This window comes from Cyprinodon tularosa, unplaced genomic scaffold (genome assembly GCF_016077235.1).
Source record: "Cyprinodon tularosa strain WSP-4 unplaced genomic scaffold, ASM1607723v1 ctg927, whole genome shotgun sequence".
In the NCBI taxonomy this organism is placed as follows: domain Eukaryota; kingdom Metazoa; phylum Chordata; class Actinopteri; order Cyprinodontiformes; family Cyprinodontidae; genus Cyprinodon; species Cyprinodon tularosa.
Genome location: NW_024039704.1, coordinates 55,001 through 76,893, shown reverse-complemented (window position 1 = coordinate 76,893; position 21,893 = coordinate 55,001). Strand labels below are relative to the sequence as shown.

Below are 21,893 nucleotides of genomic sequence, written 5' to 3'. Positions count from 1 at the left end.
AAAGTTCAACCTAATAATAACGAAGAATGTGTGACTTAGAGCTTCTCTGAGTAATTGAAGTTTTCTTCTGACTAGGGATTTTCCTCCAGAGAATTTATTGTCATATTGATGATAACTGTAAAATTGTCTCTACTTTGTAAATCGCTTTGGGTAAAAGCGTCTGCTAAATGCATAAACAGTAAAAGTTTTCATGCTGGGAATAATGAATTCTGCAGAAGCTTGATCCTCCTCACTAACTGGCTCTGTCCCTGAGATATCCGTCCCTTTATTAGGGATGTAACAACAGTGTCAATAACAACTGAAAAAAAATGTGGATCCAATTTTTAGGACAGTGAATGTGCATAAATATATTTTTTAAAATGTTAAATAGGCATCTGCCTTCAATAGCCATGTTTGATGGATGATTCCAAAGGGTGAGATGCTAACGCTCACACTGATCGTTGGTGATATGATGAAGAAGAGCAAAGCTAAAACCAGAACCAGTATCATCATTGAATTATTTCCCGTTATTATTGCAATTGGATGTTTTTTCTGATACTAGGAGCTTAACCACATTTAGCCTACACCCCAGACTTTTTAAAGGAAAAGTCCGGTCAGCATAGAATAACCAATGGGTCATTATTTACACCTCAAACTAATACATTCTAATATTTTTTTAATGTGATCACCGAGTCTGGGAGCGGCCATTTCTGCCCAAATATAGTGACACCTCACTCCTGCCATCTTCCAGCAGTGACGTCACGGTGCGGTAAGCCTAGCGCCATTCTCCCCGCTTTACAAGCAAAATCAATGGGAACTACTTGACACATCTGCAATCAACACAATTATTGAAGATTTCCAGAGGACTTCACCATTGAAATTCACCAGAGCTATAGTGAAACTGACAATGCCCATGTGCATGGCAGCTGGATGTTGGAATACATTGTAAAAGTGGAAAAAAAAAGTTATTTCACCTTTCGGATTCATGATCCTCCACGGACGGGTTACTGCTGGTCCTGATCGTCTAATTGCCAACTTGAAGAGGGAGGATTTGCCATCAAACTTCTGGCCAGAGGTAAAACACGTCATTAACCCGTTACTCCCCGCTTCTCATAGTGCATATTTCTGCTCTGAGAAGGTTGCAAGTACCTGGTTTGAACCACACAGCCTGTACTCTGGGTTCCTGAGCAAGACCCTTAACCCCACACTAATCCAGGGCGCCGCACAGTGGCGGCCCACTGCTCCCCAAGGGGATGGGTTAAATGCAGATGTAAATTTCTAGAGTGTGAGATCAATAAAGTTCAATTACGATGTTGTGATTGATATTAATATGGAAAAATGGAAATGGGTCAAAAACTCTGCCTTGTGGAACACCCCTTTGGACTTATTGCAAGATAAACTGCCTGAGTTTTGCCTAATTTAGCGTGAGGAGTGAGTGGAGGTGAATCCAGACATTGGGTCAGGGTGGAGTTGAGAAAAAGGTTAACTTTCCAGGTTTTATGATTGATATTTTATCTTTGAAGTCCACTCTTGTTATTTTATCTTTTTCAATCTTTTTATTGTACCATTTGAGGTCCGTACACGTCAAGTCCTTTACAAAAAGTATTTATCATTATTATGATTGTCAGTACATTTTACAGAAATACATATTATTTGTGTTGGAGCAATGGAAGGGGAGCATTAATCTGAACCCATGGCCCCCCTTTTAAATCACCCTCTGCTGAGGGTGTAGAGCTGATCCACTGTTCGATGGGTGGAACTAAAACTGCACCAGTCGTCCCAAAGCAATGATTCAACATCCTACTGGATTCTCCAGCACAGGCTTCATCAGGGAGGCTTAAAGGCTGATTTATACTCAGAAACCAGGTCGTCCGCCCCTTCCAGACACTCTGCTGCACCTCTCAAAAATTGTAGGTGACCGCAGACAGTGCCACAGATAGGAGGGAGGCCTCTGATTGGTCAACTCTACATCTGCTCTACTCTATGCATATTTCCTGTCTGGTACTTTACAGGCTTGTTTTTTTTTTTTGTATGACCGCCATTGTGGAAAACAACTCGTGAAGATGGACCAGCTAGAAGAGCGAGATGCGCGAGAATGTTGGGACCCATGGATCCCCGCTCTTTTTCACCCTTATGTCCCTTGGTTGTCACACAAACTTGTCCCCACTTCCTCACTGCCTGGGTTGCATCTAGATCCACAGCTAGTTCCTGATTGTCCTTTTTGCTTTGTGGCGTGGAATAACAGCGCAGACCACGCTTCAATATTGGGCATAAATAAAAAAATATCTGCAAAAAGCTCACTGCAACGGGAGTATAACCAGCCCTTAAGGGCTTGTTGCAGGTATGATGCAGATATTTTGATTAATGCCCAATTTTAAAGTGTGGTCTGCGCTATGTTATTCCACGCCACAACACAAGGGGGACAATAACAAACTACCTAGGATTGTGGGTGTCCATGTGTCGGTTTGACGTGCTTGTTCGCCGCCAACCCCTCATCCTACGCCAGAAGACACACAGTTCACCTGTGAGTGTTTCTGAAAGACTGTCCGTGGCGCTGCGTGTTTTGGCTTCGGGTGCAAACCAACAGACCGTCGCACAGAGCTACAAACTAGTGCCCTTGCATGGTGTCTGGAATAGTGTCCGAGGGGTGTCAGGCATTGTGAACGGCTCTACAGCCAGAGTTGATGCCATTAGGTACCAAATAGGAAATATATATAGTGTAAAGTGGATGTGGAATTGACCAATCACAGACCTCCTTTCTCTCCTCCCTGCGACCCTATCTGCGGCACTGTCTGCAGTCACCTACAATTTTGTGGAGGTGCACCACAGTGTCTGCGTTAACTGCGACACACATGCAGACGACCTGGTTTCTGAGTATAAACCAGGCTTTAGAAATATGATCCACCTGTAGCTGGAACATAGGGGTGTAAATCACATCCATCATGGCGATTCGATTCAGTATCAATTTCCTGACCCAACGGTGCAATTATTTTTGATACTCAAGAATACACCACGATATGATTATATTCGATTAATTGGTTGTCTTTTTTTTAACACCTTACAGGCTAGAAAATGAAATTTGAAATAAATCAATGAAAGCTGTAATATCGTTATGCGTTTTTCTTTAGAAACAACAGCAAATAACAGAAGTAGAAAAGTTGTACTCCACCTATTTAAAACCTCCTTCACTAGAAAATAATAATACCCCTGCGTTATAGATTCTGAAAGGCTTTGCTTAAAAATATACTGCACAAAATCAGCGCAATGAGTGCAATTCAATACCTCGGCTCCAGACGTCCCGCCCCCTCCACAGACGCTCCGCTGCTCCTCTCCCAAATTGTAGCTGACAGCAAACAGTGCCGCAGACAGGAGGCCGGCTTGTTTTGTTTTTATGACCGAAATTGCGTAAAACTACTCGTGAAGTTCGACCCACTAGAAGAGCGAGGTGCACGAGAACGCTGGGACCCTTTTTCCACCTGGATCTCCGCTCTTTTTGGCCCTCATGTCGCTCCGTCGTCGGACTAAACTCACCCCCACTTCCTCTCCGCCTCGGCCATATCTAGACCCACAGCGTGTAGCTCAGACCACGCTTCAATACTGAGCATAATTTAAAAATGTCTGCATCAAGCTCACTGCAACACACTGCTGTAAAAGTATAACCAGGAAGCGAGGTAGGAGGGCAAAATAGGTTTAGCGCCACCGCAGCACAGGAGGGAGAATTACATCCAGGAGTAAAATGGATAAAAATAGACTGGAGGAGGAAAAAAACATGAATCGATTCTCTTGCGGACGTATCGATGCATCGGATCGTCGGCTGTTGGATCGATGCATCGATACAAAACAATTATTATTTACACCCCTACCCTCTCCTCACCCCAGTCTCTGCTACATGCCTGACTACTGTGCTTTGTCCGACCTGTTACCTAGAGCTTGTTTACCTTGAAAGACTATAGGAGAGGAATTAAAGGCCCCAACAGTGTCTTTGGAATCATCCAGGCACTGAAATCCCTCCACCACATCAAGGTTCAAGGAGGAGACATCTCAGTCTATGGCCTTAGAAGAGCTCTAAGCAGAGAACAAGTCTTCAGATAATCATAAATATGTTTAGGAGCCTGACCATTGATTGCTCATAATGTTAAAATGGGTCTAAAGATGCACAGGTAACCAGAACAGGAAGGTAAGAACTGGACTCAGTGAAATAAATCTATAATGCCATTTTCCTCCTAATCCTAATTTCATCACATTTGTTTGTTTGCCACCAGCTGAGCTCTGCCCATAATCCCACATAAAACTATTACAGACTAAACATGCAACACAGAACATGGAAAACCTGGGAGCCTTTAAAATGCAGTTAGCTGGACTCTCAGCGCTTCAAAGTCATTATGTGGAGCTCAAAAGATCAAGTCTGGGCTTTACATCCACGCTTGACATGCAAGCACGGGTCACAGCCACTCTGTTGTTTCAGATACTCTCATATTTTCACTAAAAGGGGAATCCATACTTTCTCCAGAGTTCCTTGACAGAAAGGGATTAAACCACACACCCTAACACATGATATGCACCTGCAACAGTCTGGTTTCTAAATTGTTTAAGAAAACCGGAGAACCCAGGCATGCAGCCGAGAACATGCAGGATCTTAGTTAGCACCTTCTTGTTGGAGAGCCAATCTACAACTCAGAAGTTTAATGAAGGTTCTAAGATGTGATGAAGATTTTTATTAGCAGTTACAGTACACGGCTCTATGTTAACCATCGCCCTATCGCCCGGGGCAAGTAGTTTTTATTGACGGGAGAGTACAAATTTTATTGCATTTGCCCGCCGGGAAAGTACAGTGATCACTCAAAATTACTTTAAAATCACAGACATTCGCTGAAAACGACCCATAAGCGTTGCCGGCACCATTTTTGTTGTTTTGTACACATTCTCGCGTGATTTGAAAAAGCCGTGTGATTTTTCGCTAGATGGCGTGATTCAGTAGCCTGGGTGCCATTCAGAACTTAGTCCCGCCCACAACGTTTGAGGTCGGGAAGTTCGGTCTGGCATTGCTCAGTAGTAGCGCGAGTATGCTCGCACAATATCTGGCGGGCCAATCAAATTGTCAGGGCGGGCTTTATACGATGATGGACAGATGATCAACAGTAACGTAATCAACCACGTGACCAAAGCGCGCTTGGGTGACAACAACAATGGCTGCTGCCAGAGAGTTCAGGTGAGTAGATTCTGCTATTAGGTCTGTTCTAGAAGATATCGACAGCAAATTAATTTTAAAAGAGGAACAGAGAAACGCGATCAAGGCTCATCTTCTTATTCTAGGCGTGCAACTGCACGCTTTGATTTTTGTTGACAACAACTATGCCTCGCTTAACATACGTCACGCACTCCGTTGCTCTTATTGGTTGTAGGTCTATCCAATTAAGTGCAGAGGCATTTTTTTTCCTGGTTCTTTCGAAACACGCCCCATAATCACAGCTCTACGGAGCAGCATCAGACTCATACTCTGACTAGAATTGAGTAGGACTACGTCAGGCTAGTGATTCAGCTCTTGGGGAGAGAAATCTGCAGAGCAGCAGCTAGATGATGAATTTAATCTATACTATAATACACGCTAGATTAAAAATGTCTTCTGTACAGTGATGCAGGTCATAAATTAAAAAATGTTCATCAAATGTTTTTCTCTTAGACATTGGAGAGGTGCATTTAAATTTTATAGAGCTAAACATGTTAAAATAGTGAGTAGTAGTAGTGTAAGTTTTTAACCTGTCAAGTTTTTTTTTAGATTTTTAACATTACGATTTATATTTTTCCAAGCACACAACAGTTTAAAGCAAAGTTTAGTTTGAAAAGAATGTGCAGGAAGGATTGAAAAGCATGTTAACACGGTAATGTAGGCTTGAGTTCATTATCTGACTCATGCATATACACACCAGGAACCTGGAAACTTACTGAATTACAAAAAACATTTAAAAAACAAACATGTTTCATTGATATATCTATACAAAAATGAATATTAGGAACTATATTTATCAAACATTATACTGGGCAAGTAAAAATAGTTTCTTGGCAAATGAAATGTGAAAGTCACTTGCCCTGTGGGCAAGTGGTAAAAATCCTTAAAGTCAACCCCTGCAGTAGGTGTACTTACTTTGTCAGCAGCAAAAAAAACAATGTTTATAATTAATAATGTAAAACAGTTCAGAAATGAATAAAAAAAAATTAAGCTTTTCCTTTAACATTAGAATAATAAAGTAGCACTGATTTCAGTGTCACTAATAACTCTAGCCTCAGTGGTCGTATTATCTACGTTTTGAAGAGCCGATGCAATAAACAGAAACAGGCATTCCTTTTCTCCCCAGTCAGAAATAATGGTTTATTGTTTATTTGAATGGAGACAATCATTTAGTGTAAGTAAACACTGATCAGCTTTAACTCATTGGCAAAGCATGTTCCCAGACGAGGCTTTAACAGCATAAAACAATTTAAAAGACAATAACCTGTCATACCAAGACAGAGTAATGTCATAACACCAAATTAGATTAAAGAAGTCAGGGAAAGAAGAGCACATATTAAAGGACGCTAAAGAAAAGCTTTACTTAACATACTGATCTGAGAGGAACCCCGAGGTCACGCAGCAGCTTGGAGTCCAGCCACAACATAGTTACCTTTTTTGTCCCTTTGCAAAGCTCCTCTGAACCCTTTCATTCTGGCCTGTAGGGGTGGGGCAATCTCTATGAAGGATGCAGCTTCATTAGGACTCCAGCTTAAGGGCAGTAATACATCATAATCATCTCCTCATCTTCGCTCATTGCCAAGCCAAGCAATCCCTCTTACAAGAACTACATGCTGCATCTGTATCCCTGCCAGTGGATGGGTGAAAAAACGCCAAAAACGCCAAAAAGACAGGAGCATAAAGACCTCCTACTGTGATCCTTATTTATCTTATTTGGAATTCTTGCTGCTGCAGGAGTATTTTGACCTTTAATTTGAGCAGCTGGACATCCGGCTCAGCTTTTGGAAAAGGCAGAAAACTGCAGGGTAGTAAGTAAAACTGCAACAGGAAGGTGATGAGCATGGAAATAAAACATTGGGAAGTAAGCAGTGTGACAAAGAGAGAAGATCAGAGAAAGAATGCATCATTTCTGTCCCAGGATGGATTTCCCTTGGAAATGTCCTGAAGAGGAAATATTTCCCCTGCAGTCTTAGAGCTGCATGTAATCCTGTGGGCCATCCATAATTCACAATCAATCCCATTCTCACGTTTATCTCATGGCTGAGGCAGAACAGTAATTAAATAATAAAAGGGAAGAACATCACTCCTAATGCTGAAGTTCAACTCTAAATTCTGGGTTTTTCAATCTTATTTTATATAATCTACATGAACTCAAACACTTTAGGCAACAGCAGAGCACATTTTGTCTTTTGGTCCCATTTTCAAATCGAAGCATTTATGTAGTATTATTAATATTTCCGTTAATGGAAGTGGTGCTAAAGTTTTCACAGACAGGTGTTACAAAATGTTTCACAAGAAGTTAAAATATCAAAGAAAACCCAATGAAATCAAAAAAGCTCAAGTCCAACTAAAAGCTTTTTGTTATTAAAATGTCTTTAAAATGATTAGCAGAGAGCACAACAATCATCCAGGCGTGTGGAGATACAAATACAGGTGCTGGTCATAAAATTAGAATATCATGAAAAAGTAGATTGATTTCAGTAATTCCATTTAAAAAGTGAAACTTGTATATTATATTCATACATTACATACAAACTCATATATTTCAGATGTTTATTTTGTTTAATTTTGATGATTACAAATGACAACAAATGAAAATCTCAAATTCATCATATCAGAAAATTAGAATATTACTGAAGACCAATAAAAACAAAGGATTTATAGAAATGTTGGCCAACTGAAAAGTATGAACATGAAAAGTATGAGCATGTACAGCACTCAGTATTTAGTTGGGCCTCCTTTGGCCTGTATTACTGCAGCAATGCGGCGTGGCATGGAGTCGATCAGTCTGTGGCACTGCTCAGGTGTTATGATAGCCCAGGTTGCTCTAATAGTGGCTTTTAGCTCTTCTGAATTGTTGGGTCTGGTGTATTGCATCTTCTTCTTCACAATACCCCATAGATTTTCTATGGGGTTAAGGTTAGGAGAGTTTGCTGGCCAATTAAGAACAGGGATACCATGGTCCTTCAACCAGGTACTGGTAGCTTTGGCACTGTGTGCAGGTGCCAAGTCCTGTTGGAAAATGAAATCTGCATCTCCAAAAAGTTGGTCAGCTGCAGGAAGCATGAAGTGCTCTAAAACTTCCTGGTATGTGGCTGCGTTGACCCTGGACCTCAGAAAACACAATGGACCAACACCAGCAGATGACATGGCACCCCAAACCATCACTGACTGTGGAAACTTTACACTGGACTTCAAGCAACGTGGATGAAGTGCCTCTCTTCTTTTCCTCCAGACTCTGGGACCTTGATTTCCAAAGGAAATGCAAAATTTACTTTCATCAGAGAACATGACTTTGGACCACTCACCAGCAGTCCAGTCCTGTTTCTCTTTAGCCCAGGCAAGACGCTTCTGACGCTGTCTGTGGTTCAAGAGTGGCTTGACACAAGGAATGCGACAGCAGAAACCCATGTCTTTCATACGTCTGTGTGTGGTGGTTCTTGAAGCACTCACTCCAGCTGCAGTCCACTCTTTGTGAATCTCCCCCACATTTTTGAAGGGGTTTTGTTTCACAATCCTCTCCAGGGTGCGGTTATCTCTCTTGCTTGTACACTTTTTTCGACCACATCTTTTCCTTCCCTTCGCCTCTCTATTAATGTGCTTGGACACTGAGCTCTGTGAACAGCCAGCCTCTTTAGCGATGACCTTTTGTGTCTTGCCCTCCTTGTGCAAGGTGTCGATGGTCGTCTTTTGGACAACTGTCAAGTCAGCAGTCTTCCCCATGATTGTGTAGCCTATAGAACTAGACTGAAAGACCATTTAAAGGCTTTTGCAGGTGGTTTGAGTTAATTAGCTGATTAGAGTGTGGCACCAGGGGCCATCAATTTTGAACCTTTTCACAATATTCTAATTTTCTGATATGATGAATTTGAGATTTTCATTTGTTGTCATTTGTAATCATCAAAATTAAACAAAATAAACATCTGAAATATATGAGTTTGTATGTAATGTATGAATATAATATACAAGTTTCACTTTTTAAATGGAATTACTGAAATCAATCTACTTTTTCATGATATTCTAATTTTATGACCAGCACCTGTATTCGTTACCATCTGCTGCACCCCAATTGGCAGCATTGATCTCACAGTTCAGATGATGTAAAAATAACTGAAGCTGCAGAGAAACTTTAAAGATAACCTCTGCTTTTCTAAAGCTGTTGTTGTCGTTTGCTCCTTCGGTTCCTTTCCTTCTATCCCATATTATCTATGATTTTCCTCTCCGCATCCCCCCCCTCCAAACCCACCGTTCTGTCTGCATAAGCATTTTAGCCGATTAACCGTTGGTTCTGATTATCACCCTGAGGGATGAGGACTGATTGAGCTGCAACTTTTTATGGCAATTTATTTTCCATCATCTTTTAAAAAGTGATTGAACCTGTGGGCGTCAGCAGTTTGCCACCGCTCCGATCAATAAATCCATCAGAACTCAACTGGAGTTAATGGGTGGCTGGGAGGAAAGACTGGTCAGAGACCTAAAAGGAAAAAGAACCGCCTGCTGCTCTGTTCCTGAGGAAGACAAATTACCAACTGCTCAGTTTTCCACACGACCTTCCATCCAAACCAGATTTACACTAAAATGATCTCCCAAGTCTGAGGGTGGCGTTTTCTCTCTGTGTCCGTCTTTATTGTCAGCCATAAAACGCCCATCTGCTCTGAATAAAACCACTATAAGCAGACAGGTTGGGAGGTTTTATTCTGCTTTAATGTTCTGGAAGAAGTCACTGTTAGAATTTAGAAAGAATGGAGGAGAGCTAACATGTCTGTTCATCTTATAGATTGGGATGGTGTCTGGCCCTGTTAATCCCCCAGCATCACTACACAGTCCTAGAAGATGGTAACATGCAGTTACGAGTTAACCCAAAGTATTCATCTCTCTGTGATCCTTAAGCAGAGCTGCATCTCCTTCCTAATCTGTGGATTCAATCAGATGCCAGCTGAGTAATGATGGAACAGCTTTAGTTCTGCTGGGAAGGTTATCTACCAGGTTTGAAAGTGTTTGACCAATCTTGACCAATGCTTTAATGAGGTCAGACACTGGCGTTAGGTGAGGAGGCCTGGCTGCACTCTATTCACTGATTCACCCTAAAAGTCTTCCTTTGGGCTGATGATATGATGTCATGTTGATAATCGTTAGCATCAAGGGTCGTCTTCACCAAAACTAATGAACCAAGTCCATCTCCTGATGAACAGCCCCACGCTGTTTCCCCTCCACCAGCTGTACACCTGACCCTGAGGGATCAGAGCGTAAGTCTCAGTCTGCAGCCATGGCTGAGCTTTTCCCTTGGCGATGCACGCCTAAGATGTCCCCACTGCTGATGTGTGGATGTCTGTGGCTGCTGACTCAACACGGTGGAACCTCTTCACCTTTTTGTGGGTGTTTTTTTTCCATCTGTTTCCATGGAGCAGTCAGAGCTGTTGGTGATGGAATATTTAAAGTGCCTTGAAGTGTGACTGGCAAACAGGATGCACACTGCTGGAAGAACCTGTAGACCCTGTGAGGATGAGGTGAGAAGAGTAACAGGATGGATGGATGTCCACTCCAAAAAAATAAAATAAAAATAAAAATCCTCTGGACTTCGTTTCCAAGTTTGAAGACATTTCGCTACCGAATCCTGCAAGCTTTTTCCATTCAAAATGTCAGAAATAGTGTTGAATTCCAAGCTTTATAGAGTAGCCCAAAACAAAGCCTTTTGGTTTAGAAAACATGTAAATTGAACAGGAAGAAAACGTCGACCCTTAGTAATGGGGAGTCATTGAGATCTTGTTAGATTGCAATTCCAGATACTGGTCTATGCTTCTGAAAGTGGAGTCGTTAGAGGCATTGTTGGCCTGGCTGACTAGATGAGATGTTTTCTTCCTCTCTATGGGGTTGGTGGTTGAGATGATAGTGGGAAGGAATTAACTTAATCGCTGCCTTGTAGGTTTGTGAGTCCACCCCCTCTGTTTAAGGTTGGTTTTTCTCTCTTAAAGGGGTCCTAGAATGATTCTAAAGGGTATTTGGTGCTGGTCCTTAAGCTCTCGGATTAGGGTGTGTAACATTGGTTGGGCTGAAAATGGCCTATTTGCTGTTCTATGAGCCCTAATGCAAGCCTGGTTAAAAGCCCTAGAGTTAAACGACAGTTTTCTTCCTTTTATGGTATGCTTGTGTATTCCAAAAAAGTTAAAAAACAATCCACTGGACTTTGTTTCGAAGTTTGAAGACGTTTTGCTTCCCATCCAGGAAGCTTTTTCAATTCAAAATGCTCATGAATATGAGCTGTGCGCTGATTGGTTGGTTTACAACGAGCAAAGCTGCTGAGCAAAGATGCATCATAGCAACAAGCACTCAGTCAATGAAACAGTAGCTACGTTTACATGCGCAAAATTTCCCCGATCCGATCCAAACCTTGGTTGATCGGAAATTCAAAATCTCCGTTTACATGGACACTAAATGAAATGATCCGATCATGACGTGTGTATACATGTACCAAGAGTTGGATCAGATTAAATCTTTTAAGCATGCGCAGAACTTCCTGCCAAACTTGGCAGTTCTGTCTGCGTCTGGTTTTTGGGAGGCCTGACAAACGATGCGCTCGGAACGAGCGGAAGGAAAAAAGGAGAGAGGAGGAAAAAAGCGCTTGGCAGCGAAATGTCCGAGAGAAAATGTAGAGAATGAGCGATTTAACCGGCGTGGGAGAGCGAGTGGGCTGTGGAGAGGAAGAAGAGGAAGAGGAGGAGGATAAATTCCTGCTTCCTGCAGCTTTAAATGAACTTGAGTGTATAAGTCGGCGTTCCTAGACTCCCCCCGCCATGTTGTTCACAGCGAGAGCGAGAGCGACTGGTGGTTTCCTGTTGTTGACAAGGCGGAAAAACGTCACGCTGACGTCGCACACATGCGCAGTGAAGATTATTTTACTCTTAAGATCCGAATGGGTGTTTACATGGACGCCAATCGGAATGGCGATCGGCAAAAACCACCTCTCTCTTTCGGAATTAAATTTAGATCCGATCGGACCGAATCGGATTAGAATCTTCAGTCTGACATGTTTACATGAAACATTTTTGATCTGATCAGGCCTTCAATCCGATTAGTTGTGTCCATGTAAACGTAGCTACTGTAATTGTTGGTATGGTAGGGTGACCAGACGTCCTCTTTTTCCTGGACACGTCCTACTTTTAATACCTAAAATGTCCGGGGGGAATTCAAAATTGTCTGGGACTACAGAGCAACAGGTAGGCAAACCGGGCCGTCAGCTCAGGGTCCGGGAACCCGGTGGACGGGGGCAGGGAGCCAGCCGGGGACGGAGCGACCGAACCCGACCCGGTCTTGCAGGGCACGCGGGGAGAAGCATGGGGTCGCCTGTGTCCAGCCTACAGCCACCGGGTCAGGTTCGGTTGTTCTGTCCCCCACCAACTCCCTGCCCCCGTTAGCCAGGGTTCCCAGACCAGCCCTGGAACTGACGTATCAAGTCGAGTGCCCGGTCTGGTCCAGTTAGTGGCCCAGCAGCAAACCCACCCCAATACAATGTCTTACTTTTCAGAAACCCAAACCTGGTAAACATAGATATGCTAGCATTGCTATCAACAGATTAGTGACAGTCATACTCACAGCTTGTGGTTGTGATGGCCTTACGGTCAGAACAGCCCCTCGTTTCAGTAAAAGAAGTTTAGCCAATCCTGCTTTGGACTGTCCAAAATTTTGAAAGCTGTCTTTGGTAAAATGCTTAGAGTAAATGAACAGCTGAGCATCAAACTTTACAGGGACAAAAATTATCCATGCCCGTGGAGTCTTCGGATCCTTGGGAAGACTGTGAACATTTTCCCCTATCTCCATGCAGCCTGGAACACTGCATTTATGCCCGTGGTTCTGGCTCATTTTCAATAGAGAAACTTCCTGCTTTGTAATTCCTGTAGAAGTAAACCCAACTGTAGGCTAAACAGCTAAACTGGTGTCTTACATCTACCTCTATTCATGTTCTTGGGCCGTAAACCAGTATGTCAATTTCTAGGCATGACAAAATTACAGGCCAGAACCAAGTAAAGAAACATCCCAGAGTTGACATCAATCTTTTGATTTACTTGGGTTATCTTTATCTAATAGGAAACTTGTTTGCTAATCTGATAGTTGTAATTGTTAAAAAAAGCAAAAACAGAATTAATTCTGTAAAAGAGGAAAGGCTTTCAACAGTGGGATAAGGGGCATAAAAGCAGAGGCGTGGGAAACAAAAGCAAGAGGGAGTAAAATATAGATTACCAGCTACAGACGAGCTGCATGAAACCCTGAGAGAAGATGAATAAGAACAAAGGGAAGAGGAGGAGGAACAATGAAGGGGAACCAAGGGAAATTAAGGAGAAGGAATTAGACCGGAGTGCTTGGAGACCGTCAGAGAGGATGCAAACCTTTGCCAAAGAGATCTGTTTTTGGAGAATTTATTTAGGCCAGCAGTGGGTGCAGAGGAAGTGGTGACAAAAGGAGTGTGAAATCAAATGAAGATTGCTGAGTGGGACAAAAGGAGGCGACAGTCATGGAAATCAGGAGGACATCCACTAAATTCCTGGGCTATTGGTGCCTCAGCGTGATAAATAAAAACCTGCAGGTCCCCTTTAAAACCAGCAGAGAGGAAACGAGGTTTAGACCAGACAACACGTTACTCTACATTCAGAGAAGCGGCTTGGTAAAGTTCAGAAAGGCTGCAAACAAAATTAGATACTAATAGACTACAGTTGTTTTTTTCTTGTCTTAAAGCTACAGTGTGTAATAATTACAGGGATATACAATCAGAAATGTAATATATTATACATAACTATGTTATTTATCATCATCTACAAGCTCAGCCTCTTAACCTTAATATTTGCGTTGCTTTAGAATTCGTTATTTATAATTACATAGGAGCGGGTGTCGCAGCCATGGAGGCAGACATCTTTGCGCTACGGCAGCGCAGAGCCAACAAACTAGTGATTGCGAGATCGCCAAAATGTCACAACGATGTAGAAAAAATAACGGGTATATTTATTATCTTAAGTCTACATGAAATCTATACCCTACATAGACTAATGAAATACTATCTGTAAAATTATCTATGTAAACAAACCTCATCACTTGAGAATGTAGGTGATGCGGACGACGTGGAAGACATTTTGTCCCGTAACGCTCGCCGTACTGTTGGGGGGGAGAAGCGGTGGGGGGGAGATGTTCATGTTGCTGCAGTCTGCAGTCTGACCGCTAGATGTCGCTGAAAATTACACACTGTAGCTTTAAGTGTTAACTTTCTTATTACTTTGGCAAAGCTTAGCTTCAATTCAAGAAAAATAAACTTTTTTGAAGAATAATTCACTTACTTCGGTTTCATCTTTTTTCCTGGATGGATGGATGGATGGATGGATGGATGGATGGATGGATGGATGGATGGATGGATGGATGGATGGATGGATGGATGGATGGAGCTCAGCTGAATTAGCCCACATTATCGTCCCTCTGCCACCATGTTTAGCAGTTATGCCGTGATGTTTTCTCAAATTTGGACCCAGATGGTCTGTTTTTCCAGTGCGATGATTTAAGTCTTTGTTTAAAGGTATAGTGGAGGATTTTCGTGAATTTTTGAAAAGACCCGCCCTCTCTCCTTAAAAAATTTGACAATGCCCAATCCTGTACCCATCATGTTTAAGAGCATGTGCGAGCCCATTTCTCCTTATGCAAGCTCTGTTTAAAATGTCCTGTTCTCATATCTAAAAGAAGTTTACTGTGTCCGAACGTCCGCCCTAATTGCTAAATCCTTCAATCACTATATAGATCTGGGACTATATAGTGAACTTTATAGTGAATTCAGTTAACTTACCTTTTGAATAGATGATCACTATTTTTTACCCCTTTACTCCCTGATGGTCACGTAACTCCTTCTCCACCGCTCGGTGCCTGCTCCATCTTTGTTATGAGTCATTATGGGCCGCTGTGACAGCAAATCCCATAATGCTTTGCAAGCTCTCCGCGCAAAGCATTCTGGGATACATCTGCCTCTTCTGAGGCCTTTCTTTTCCTCTCATACCAGCGGTGAGAAAGGTGAGCTTCAATGACTGTCTGAAACCGTAGCTCAACACAGATATAGGCCTGAAAGTGCGCAGAAAAAGATAGCTAACGGGACGAGCACATAGGACGGCCTAACGTAAACTTAATTAGATGATCCACCCGGAAATAAAAGATGGTCCTCTATACCTTAAAGGAATAGTACACCCAAAACATGATTAGCCTTCATTTTCTACTCACCCCCATGCTGAACAACACTCTGTAGTACTTTTTTGATATCTCAAATGCATCTGGAGATCTGGGAGGCTTCTTGCTGTCTGCTGACATTCAAATAATGGAGGTCTATGGTGCCCGAGGCAGAAAGGTCCATAAAAGTCCACAAAAAACGTGTCAATATTCCTCCATACTGCTCGTCCAATGTATTCCAAGTGTCCTGAGTGGGTAGCGTCCATAATTTACTCGAAACGAAGTCATTTAGAATGTTTTTAGAGCACAAACAGTAGTGTATAGGATTTCCTGAAAGCGAGCACCTGCGCGTTCACGAGTCTACGGAAACCGCGGCAGACCAAACCAGATGAAAGTGCGCATTCACCTCGGCAAAGAACTCATGCTCTTCCTCAACACTGAAGTCCTCAGACATTTTTCTTTCGTTGTTTCTTTCTTTGCACAGGTAAACAGCACATTTCTTCTTCTACGCTTGCATTATTGGCAGAGCAGACGCTGAATGCGCACTTTCATCTGGTTTGGTCTGCCGGTTTCCGTAGCGTCGTGAACGCGCATGTGCGCGCTTTCAGGAAATCCTATACACTATTGTTTATGCACTAAAAACATTCTAAATGACTTCGTGTCGAGTAAATTATGGACGCTACCCACTCAGGACACTTGGAATACATTGGACGAGCAGTATGGAGGAATATTGACACGTTTTTTGTGGACTTTTATGGACCTTTCTGTCTCGGGCGCCATAGACCTCCATTATTTGAATGTCAGCAGACAGCAAGAAGCCTCCCAGATCTCCAGATGCATTTGAGATATCAAAAAAGTACTCCAGAGTGTTGTTCAGCATGGGGGTGAGTAGAAAATGAAGGCTAATCATGTTTTGGGTGTACTATTCCTTTAAACTGAAAAGCAACTGAGATAAAAGGACTTTCATATTAGAACCCAATAAATCTTAAATGAAGAGGAAACTTTGCAGAGTTCAGTATTACCAGCACCGTAGCTCAAAATAAAGCTCACAGACCCTTCAGTGTAAGAGCCCTGCTTGGCCATAGCTTATATGACTGAAGAAGGGTTGCTTTTTTTCCTGTTACCAGCTTCAGTTTGGACTCTAATTGCTATCATTTTGTCCCTGTTTAACTTCCACAGAACCTCTAACCAAAGTCTTTGCATGTTTCTGCAGATGCTGCAGCCCCAGTTTAAACCCCACAACATCCAGCAGGTGCTGCTCAGGCTCTTCCAGGTATGTCTTCAGTAGAGTCGCTGCTCTGTGTTGCTAGAAATCTTCCTTTGTGGGGTTTAATAGCTGTGATCCTGTTTAGCTACTGCCGGCCTTGTAGTCAATGTTCTGGCAGTGTTTGAAGGTGGATCTCATTATGACTGGTTGATGCAGGTGATTCCCGGACGCTCGCCGTACGGATCGTGGGATCCAGGCCGCTGCCTGCGCTGTGCCGTGGTGGGAAACTCTGGAAACCTCCGTGGAGCCGGATATGGGGCGGCTATCGATGGACACAACTACATCATGAGGTAGGAAGCATTGCAGACCCCAACAGGTCCTGAAGGAAGGAAAAGAGCTGAGAAACAGGAAGGAGTTCACTTTCCCTGCGAGTGTCGGTGTCACCTTCAATGATGCGTATCTGCATCTGGCGCTCTGATTGGCTCACAGGGGTCAGCTGATCTGTGTGGTTGTCACAAAGAGCGATATGTCTTGATGTGCATGCACCCACTGAGGGCACAGAACATGAACACTCACCTCAGCATCCTGTGACATAGCTGAAATAAAACCAACAAAGAAGAGAAGAACACCACCTTCTCTTTGGATTTCTGCAGCAGCTCATCTTCCTCAGCCTGTCTGACGCAGAGGAGCAGGAGAATGAGGAAGGAGGCCCACTCTTCCTCTCAGACGGGGTGAGGACAGCTGGGAGCGTCTGAGGGAGGGAAAACCAGCAACATCCAGGAAATAAATCATTCAGAACCTGCGGATCTACTGGGATAATCGAACACAAGCTTTTCTCAGAATGGTTCTAAAGTTGTCCTGCTGCATGTGGAACGACATACGTTCCAGTTGTCAGGGCAGGAGGGGCAGACTGGTTGGAGATGACAGAAGATCAGCATCATCTCAAAACATCTTCTCCTTTCCATGTCAAAGGCTGTCTCTGTAACCACAGCTGTCTCTCTGTTTCTCTTATGCAGAAGGTTTTCCTTCAGGATTTATTTAAACCACATTAAAGAGGTTTGGGTTTTTCCCTTGTCTGCATCCTCACTGCACAGCTTCATATTTGACCAAACAGACAGAAATCAGACAGACGATCATTAAAGCAACTAAAGGCATCATGATGCTGTAACGCTGTTTACTACGTGACGTTCACTGCTAGACCACTGTGCATATTTTATGACGGCAACAAGCACCATGTCAGGCGACGAAGTATAGTGTTTAAAACTACCACTTCTTTTACTGTTGAAACAAAAATGGCTGTTCTGAACGTCCGCCCTGACCTCTGACAATCACTATATAGAGCAGGGACTATATAGTGAACTTATTCACTGACCGTTTGGACAGATAATCACTACTTTTCACTCCCCGTTGCTCAAGTGACTCCGCCTTCCCGCACAGTGCCTCCGCCATCTTATTTAAAACAGATCCCATGATACTTTGCAAGGAGAGCTCTTGCAAAGCATTGTGGGACGCATCTGCTCATCTAGTGACCATGGATGATCACTACTTTTCAAGGTGCATTGTGGGAAATTTTGAGTCCCCTGATTTTTCATTTTTTTTGGAGTTTTTACAGCACTAGTGGCTAATTTTTTAACAGTAGGCAGACAGGAAAGGGGGTAAGAGAGAGGGGGAGATATGTGTGGCATAGGACCACAGGCCGGAGTGGAACCTGCATCGGCATGGGTTGTGCTCTCTAACCACTGCGCCACCTGCACGCTGCAAGTGTGCTCATTTTTGTGTTGTAACCACTACGGTGCTCCATGGAGGGGTTAGGTTGGATGTTCGGACACAGCCTATGACTTCCTGTCTCAAAGCTGCCGGCGGTGCACATGGCGTCCCATCCGTAGGACTGCAGGAAATTCAGCCCTGAATAGCAGCATATTGTGCAGGCAATGGAGGGAGGTGTGGGTGGGCTTCTTGTTTCTGGTTGCTAACGCTTCATTAACCTTTAGCATTAAAAAACTAGACATGAATGTGTATTCTTTTAAAATTCCTGCCTCTTGTTCCTTTAAGTGATACAAGCTGTGTGGAAATCAGGTCATTATTTCACCAAATTTCATTAAAAAATTAGATTTAAAACTAACCAGCTTCACAGAGAGACAGACAGGAACAGGGGGTTCTGAATAAAATGAATTTTAACTTCTCCTGCTATTTCAAACTGATTTCTGATCAGAATAAGTGTATTAATGCGCAGCATGCTGTATCAGATGCTTTACATTGTTTTTACTGTTTCTCATTCATTCTGAAGATACAGAGGTGCTTGTTTTACCGCCATGAGTTACACGTAGGAAACCATGAAAGGCGTGTATTAAGGAGCAAACAAAGAAACATCCATAAATACAACAGTTCATGAGCAGCTCTGTCCTTCCAGTCATCTTGGATTTGCATTTTCCTTCATGACCAAGAGCCTTCACCAGAATAGAATAGAACAAAACACAATAGAATAGAATAGAGCAAAATACAATAGAATAGAGCAGAATAGAATAGAATAGAATAGAGCAAAATAGAATAGAATAGAACAGAATAGAACAGCATAGAATAGAGTAGAATAGAAGAGAAACAAACAGAGCAGAATAGAATTAAATTAAAAATAATAGAATAGAATAGAATAGAGCAGAATAGAAGAGAAAACAAACAAAGCAGATTAGAATAGAATTAAATTAAACATAATAGAATAGAATAGAACAGAATAGAATAGAGCAGAATAGAAGAGAAACAAACAGAGCAGAATAGAATTAAGTTAAAAATAATAGAATAGAACAGCATAGAATAGAGTAGAATAGAAGAGAAACAGAGCAGAATAGAATAGAATTAAATTAAACATAATAGAATAGAATAGAACAGAATAGAATAGAGCAGAATAGAAGAGAAACAAACAGAGCAGAATAGAATTAAATTAAAAATAATAGAATAGAATAGAGCAGAATAGAAGAGAAACAGAGCAGAATAGAATAGAATTAAATTAAACATAATAGAATAGAATAGAGCAGAATAGAAGAGAAAACAAACAAAGCAGATTAGAATAGAATTAAATTAAACATAATAGAATAGAATAGAACAGAATAGAATAGAGCAGAATAGAAGAGAAACAAACAGAGCAGAATAGAATTAAGTTAAAAATAATAGAATAGAACAGCATAGAATAGAGTAGAATAGAAGAGAAACAGAGCAGAATAGAATAGAATTAAATTAAACATAATAGAATAGAATAGAACAGAATAGAATAGAGCAGAATAGAAGAGAAACAAACAGAGCAGAATAGAATTAAATTAAAAATAATAGAATAGAATAGAGTAGAATAGAAGAGAAACAGAGCAGAATAGAATAGAATTAAATTAAACATAATAGAATAGAATAGAATAGTGTTGAAATATCCTGACTAGCTGTAGTTAATAAAGTGGTCCCTTTGCCATGAGAAGGAGCAGCGGCTCCATTCTGAGCTCCTTCTCCTTAAGCCGAGCCTCCTGATCCTGATGATGCTCCTGATCCGGCCCAGAAGGTCACAGCGTATCCGAGGATGCGGTTCCAGGCTTATTCCTGCTGCTTTGCCTTGAGTCCGATCCAGATGACAGGAGGCGAAGATTGAACAGAGTCAGCTTCTTCTTCCACAGCAGTCCTCACAATTTTTGACTCTACAGACAATGTGGGTCTATTGGTTCTGGTGCCGACCCAAGCATTTCACAGCCTGTTATTAAAAAGAAGGGATGAGAGTCTAAGGATGCAGATAAGTGTTTTTAAAGAGGCCTAAAGCCATAGAAGAGCTCCTGGAAGTCGTCCAGTATAGAGTGAGGTCAAACATGATGGATGTTTATGTCTCACTGAGACAAAGGAAAACCTCAAAGCATCGTTTAATCCGCGCCACGGTTCAATTAAAGCAGAGAGAAGTGTTTTTATCACAGCTGGATTCTCTCTGGAGCTGAATGGGCAGATTCCAGATCTACTTTTTAGGATTGGATGTTCATTTTTTCCAAACCAGCACCTGATTTCTCTTTACAATCAGCTCTTTCGTTGTTCCGTTCAGGACAAACCTTTCCTTTCCTGTCCAGGGTCTCATCTGCAGACAGAGGTAGTGTTTTCCACTCTCTCTGCATGTTTGAGGATTTTTGCACATTTTGCAAACACAGAATTAAAAACCCTTGCATCTTCATAGAATCTTCAGTCTCATTTCACCAGAAGTTTATTCTGGGGAAATATTTCTCTGAGAAAGTTGGTCTTTACCTGAGTGAACTGGCATTTTATTGTTTTTTACAGTTTTCATAGAATGGAGGTTTACTTTAGATGATTTACTCACAGTCTAGAATGTGAGCCTTAAAAATAATCAGATATTTTTATTTTATTATAACTTTAATGACCACAGTTTCATCTCCACAGATTATACATCCAGTTTGGGGCTTTTCCGGGTTCTCTTTTAGTCATTGTCTCTGAATGCTGTAGAACTCACTGTTTTCAATGCATAGTGATACACTATTTAATGAACATGTTACAGTCAGGCTCAAAGGGATCAGATCGTAAACATAAGGATCCAGCAGAGAACATGGAGAACAGGACATAAAGCATGAGGAAAATCACATGCAAACCAGAGGAGCTATTCACATTAAATTAGGCGCAGCTGAGGGGGAGTGAAGACAGAGGGGCTAAAGGAGGATGACTAATATTCCAGAATGCGCTGAGCTGGAAAAATGATAAATTATCAGTGTAAAGAGAAAAATGAACAGAAATAAATTTGGAGAACACCGGGAACAGGGTTATTTGATTCCATTATTCCTCTGAGGCAGAACGTATCTGCCTCCATTGCTGTGCCTTACCAGCAGAGGTAGCTGCACACTTTAAACTGCTGTGACTTTTGGGAGAAAGTCTCAGGGAATGTAGAAATCTTTCTGCCAGCAGGTACCTTGCTGTTCAATGCAGTAAACATACTTTCTATCATCACAAAGGAATCATTTGCTTCATCTGTGCTGCTGAACTACAGATATGTCTGAATTTAACCTTATGAGGGTTTTACATGGTTACATTAACAGCTGACGGTTGTATTGGAAACCAGATGAGTCCAGTAAATCAGAACAAATCAAAGATGGATCTGTAGCCAGCCCTGAAATCTCTCCTGATGTGGCCCCCTTCCTCTGTCTCCTCCAGGATCAATTTGGCCCCCACTGTGGGCTACGAGGACGACGCCGGCAGCCACACCACGCACCACTTCATGTACCCAGAGAGTGCCAAAAACCTTGCGGCCAACGTCAGCTTTGTCCTGGTTCC

General features: G+C 42.2%; 1 protein-coding gene across 1 annotated transcript in view; it reads left to right on the top strand.

The window, feature by feature from the left end:
* Positions 1 to 21,893, top strand: part of st3gal2 (ST3 beta-galactoside alpha-2,3-sialyltransferase 2) — a 28,663-nt gene that overhangs the window by 760 nt on the left and 6,010 nt on the right. The window contains exons 2-4 of the mRNA XM_038274729.1: positions 16,608 to 16,667; positions 16,818 to 16,951; positions 21,774 to 21,893. The exon at positions 21,774 to 21,893 is cut by the window's right edge and continues 60 nt beyond it. Coding sequence (XP_038130657.1) covers positions 16,608 to 16,667; positions 16,818 to 16,951; positions 21,774 to 21,893 — 314 coding nt within the window. The remainder of the gene's footprint in view (positions 1 to 16,607; positions 16,668 to 16,817; positions 16,952 to 21,773) is intronic.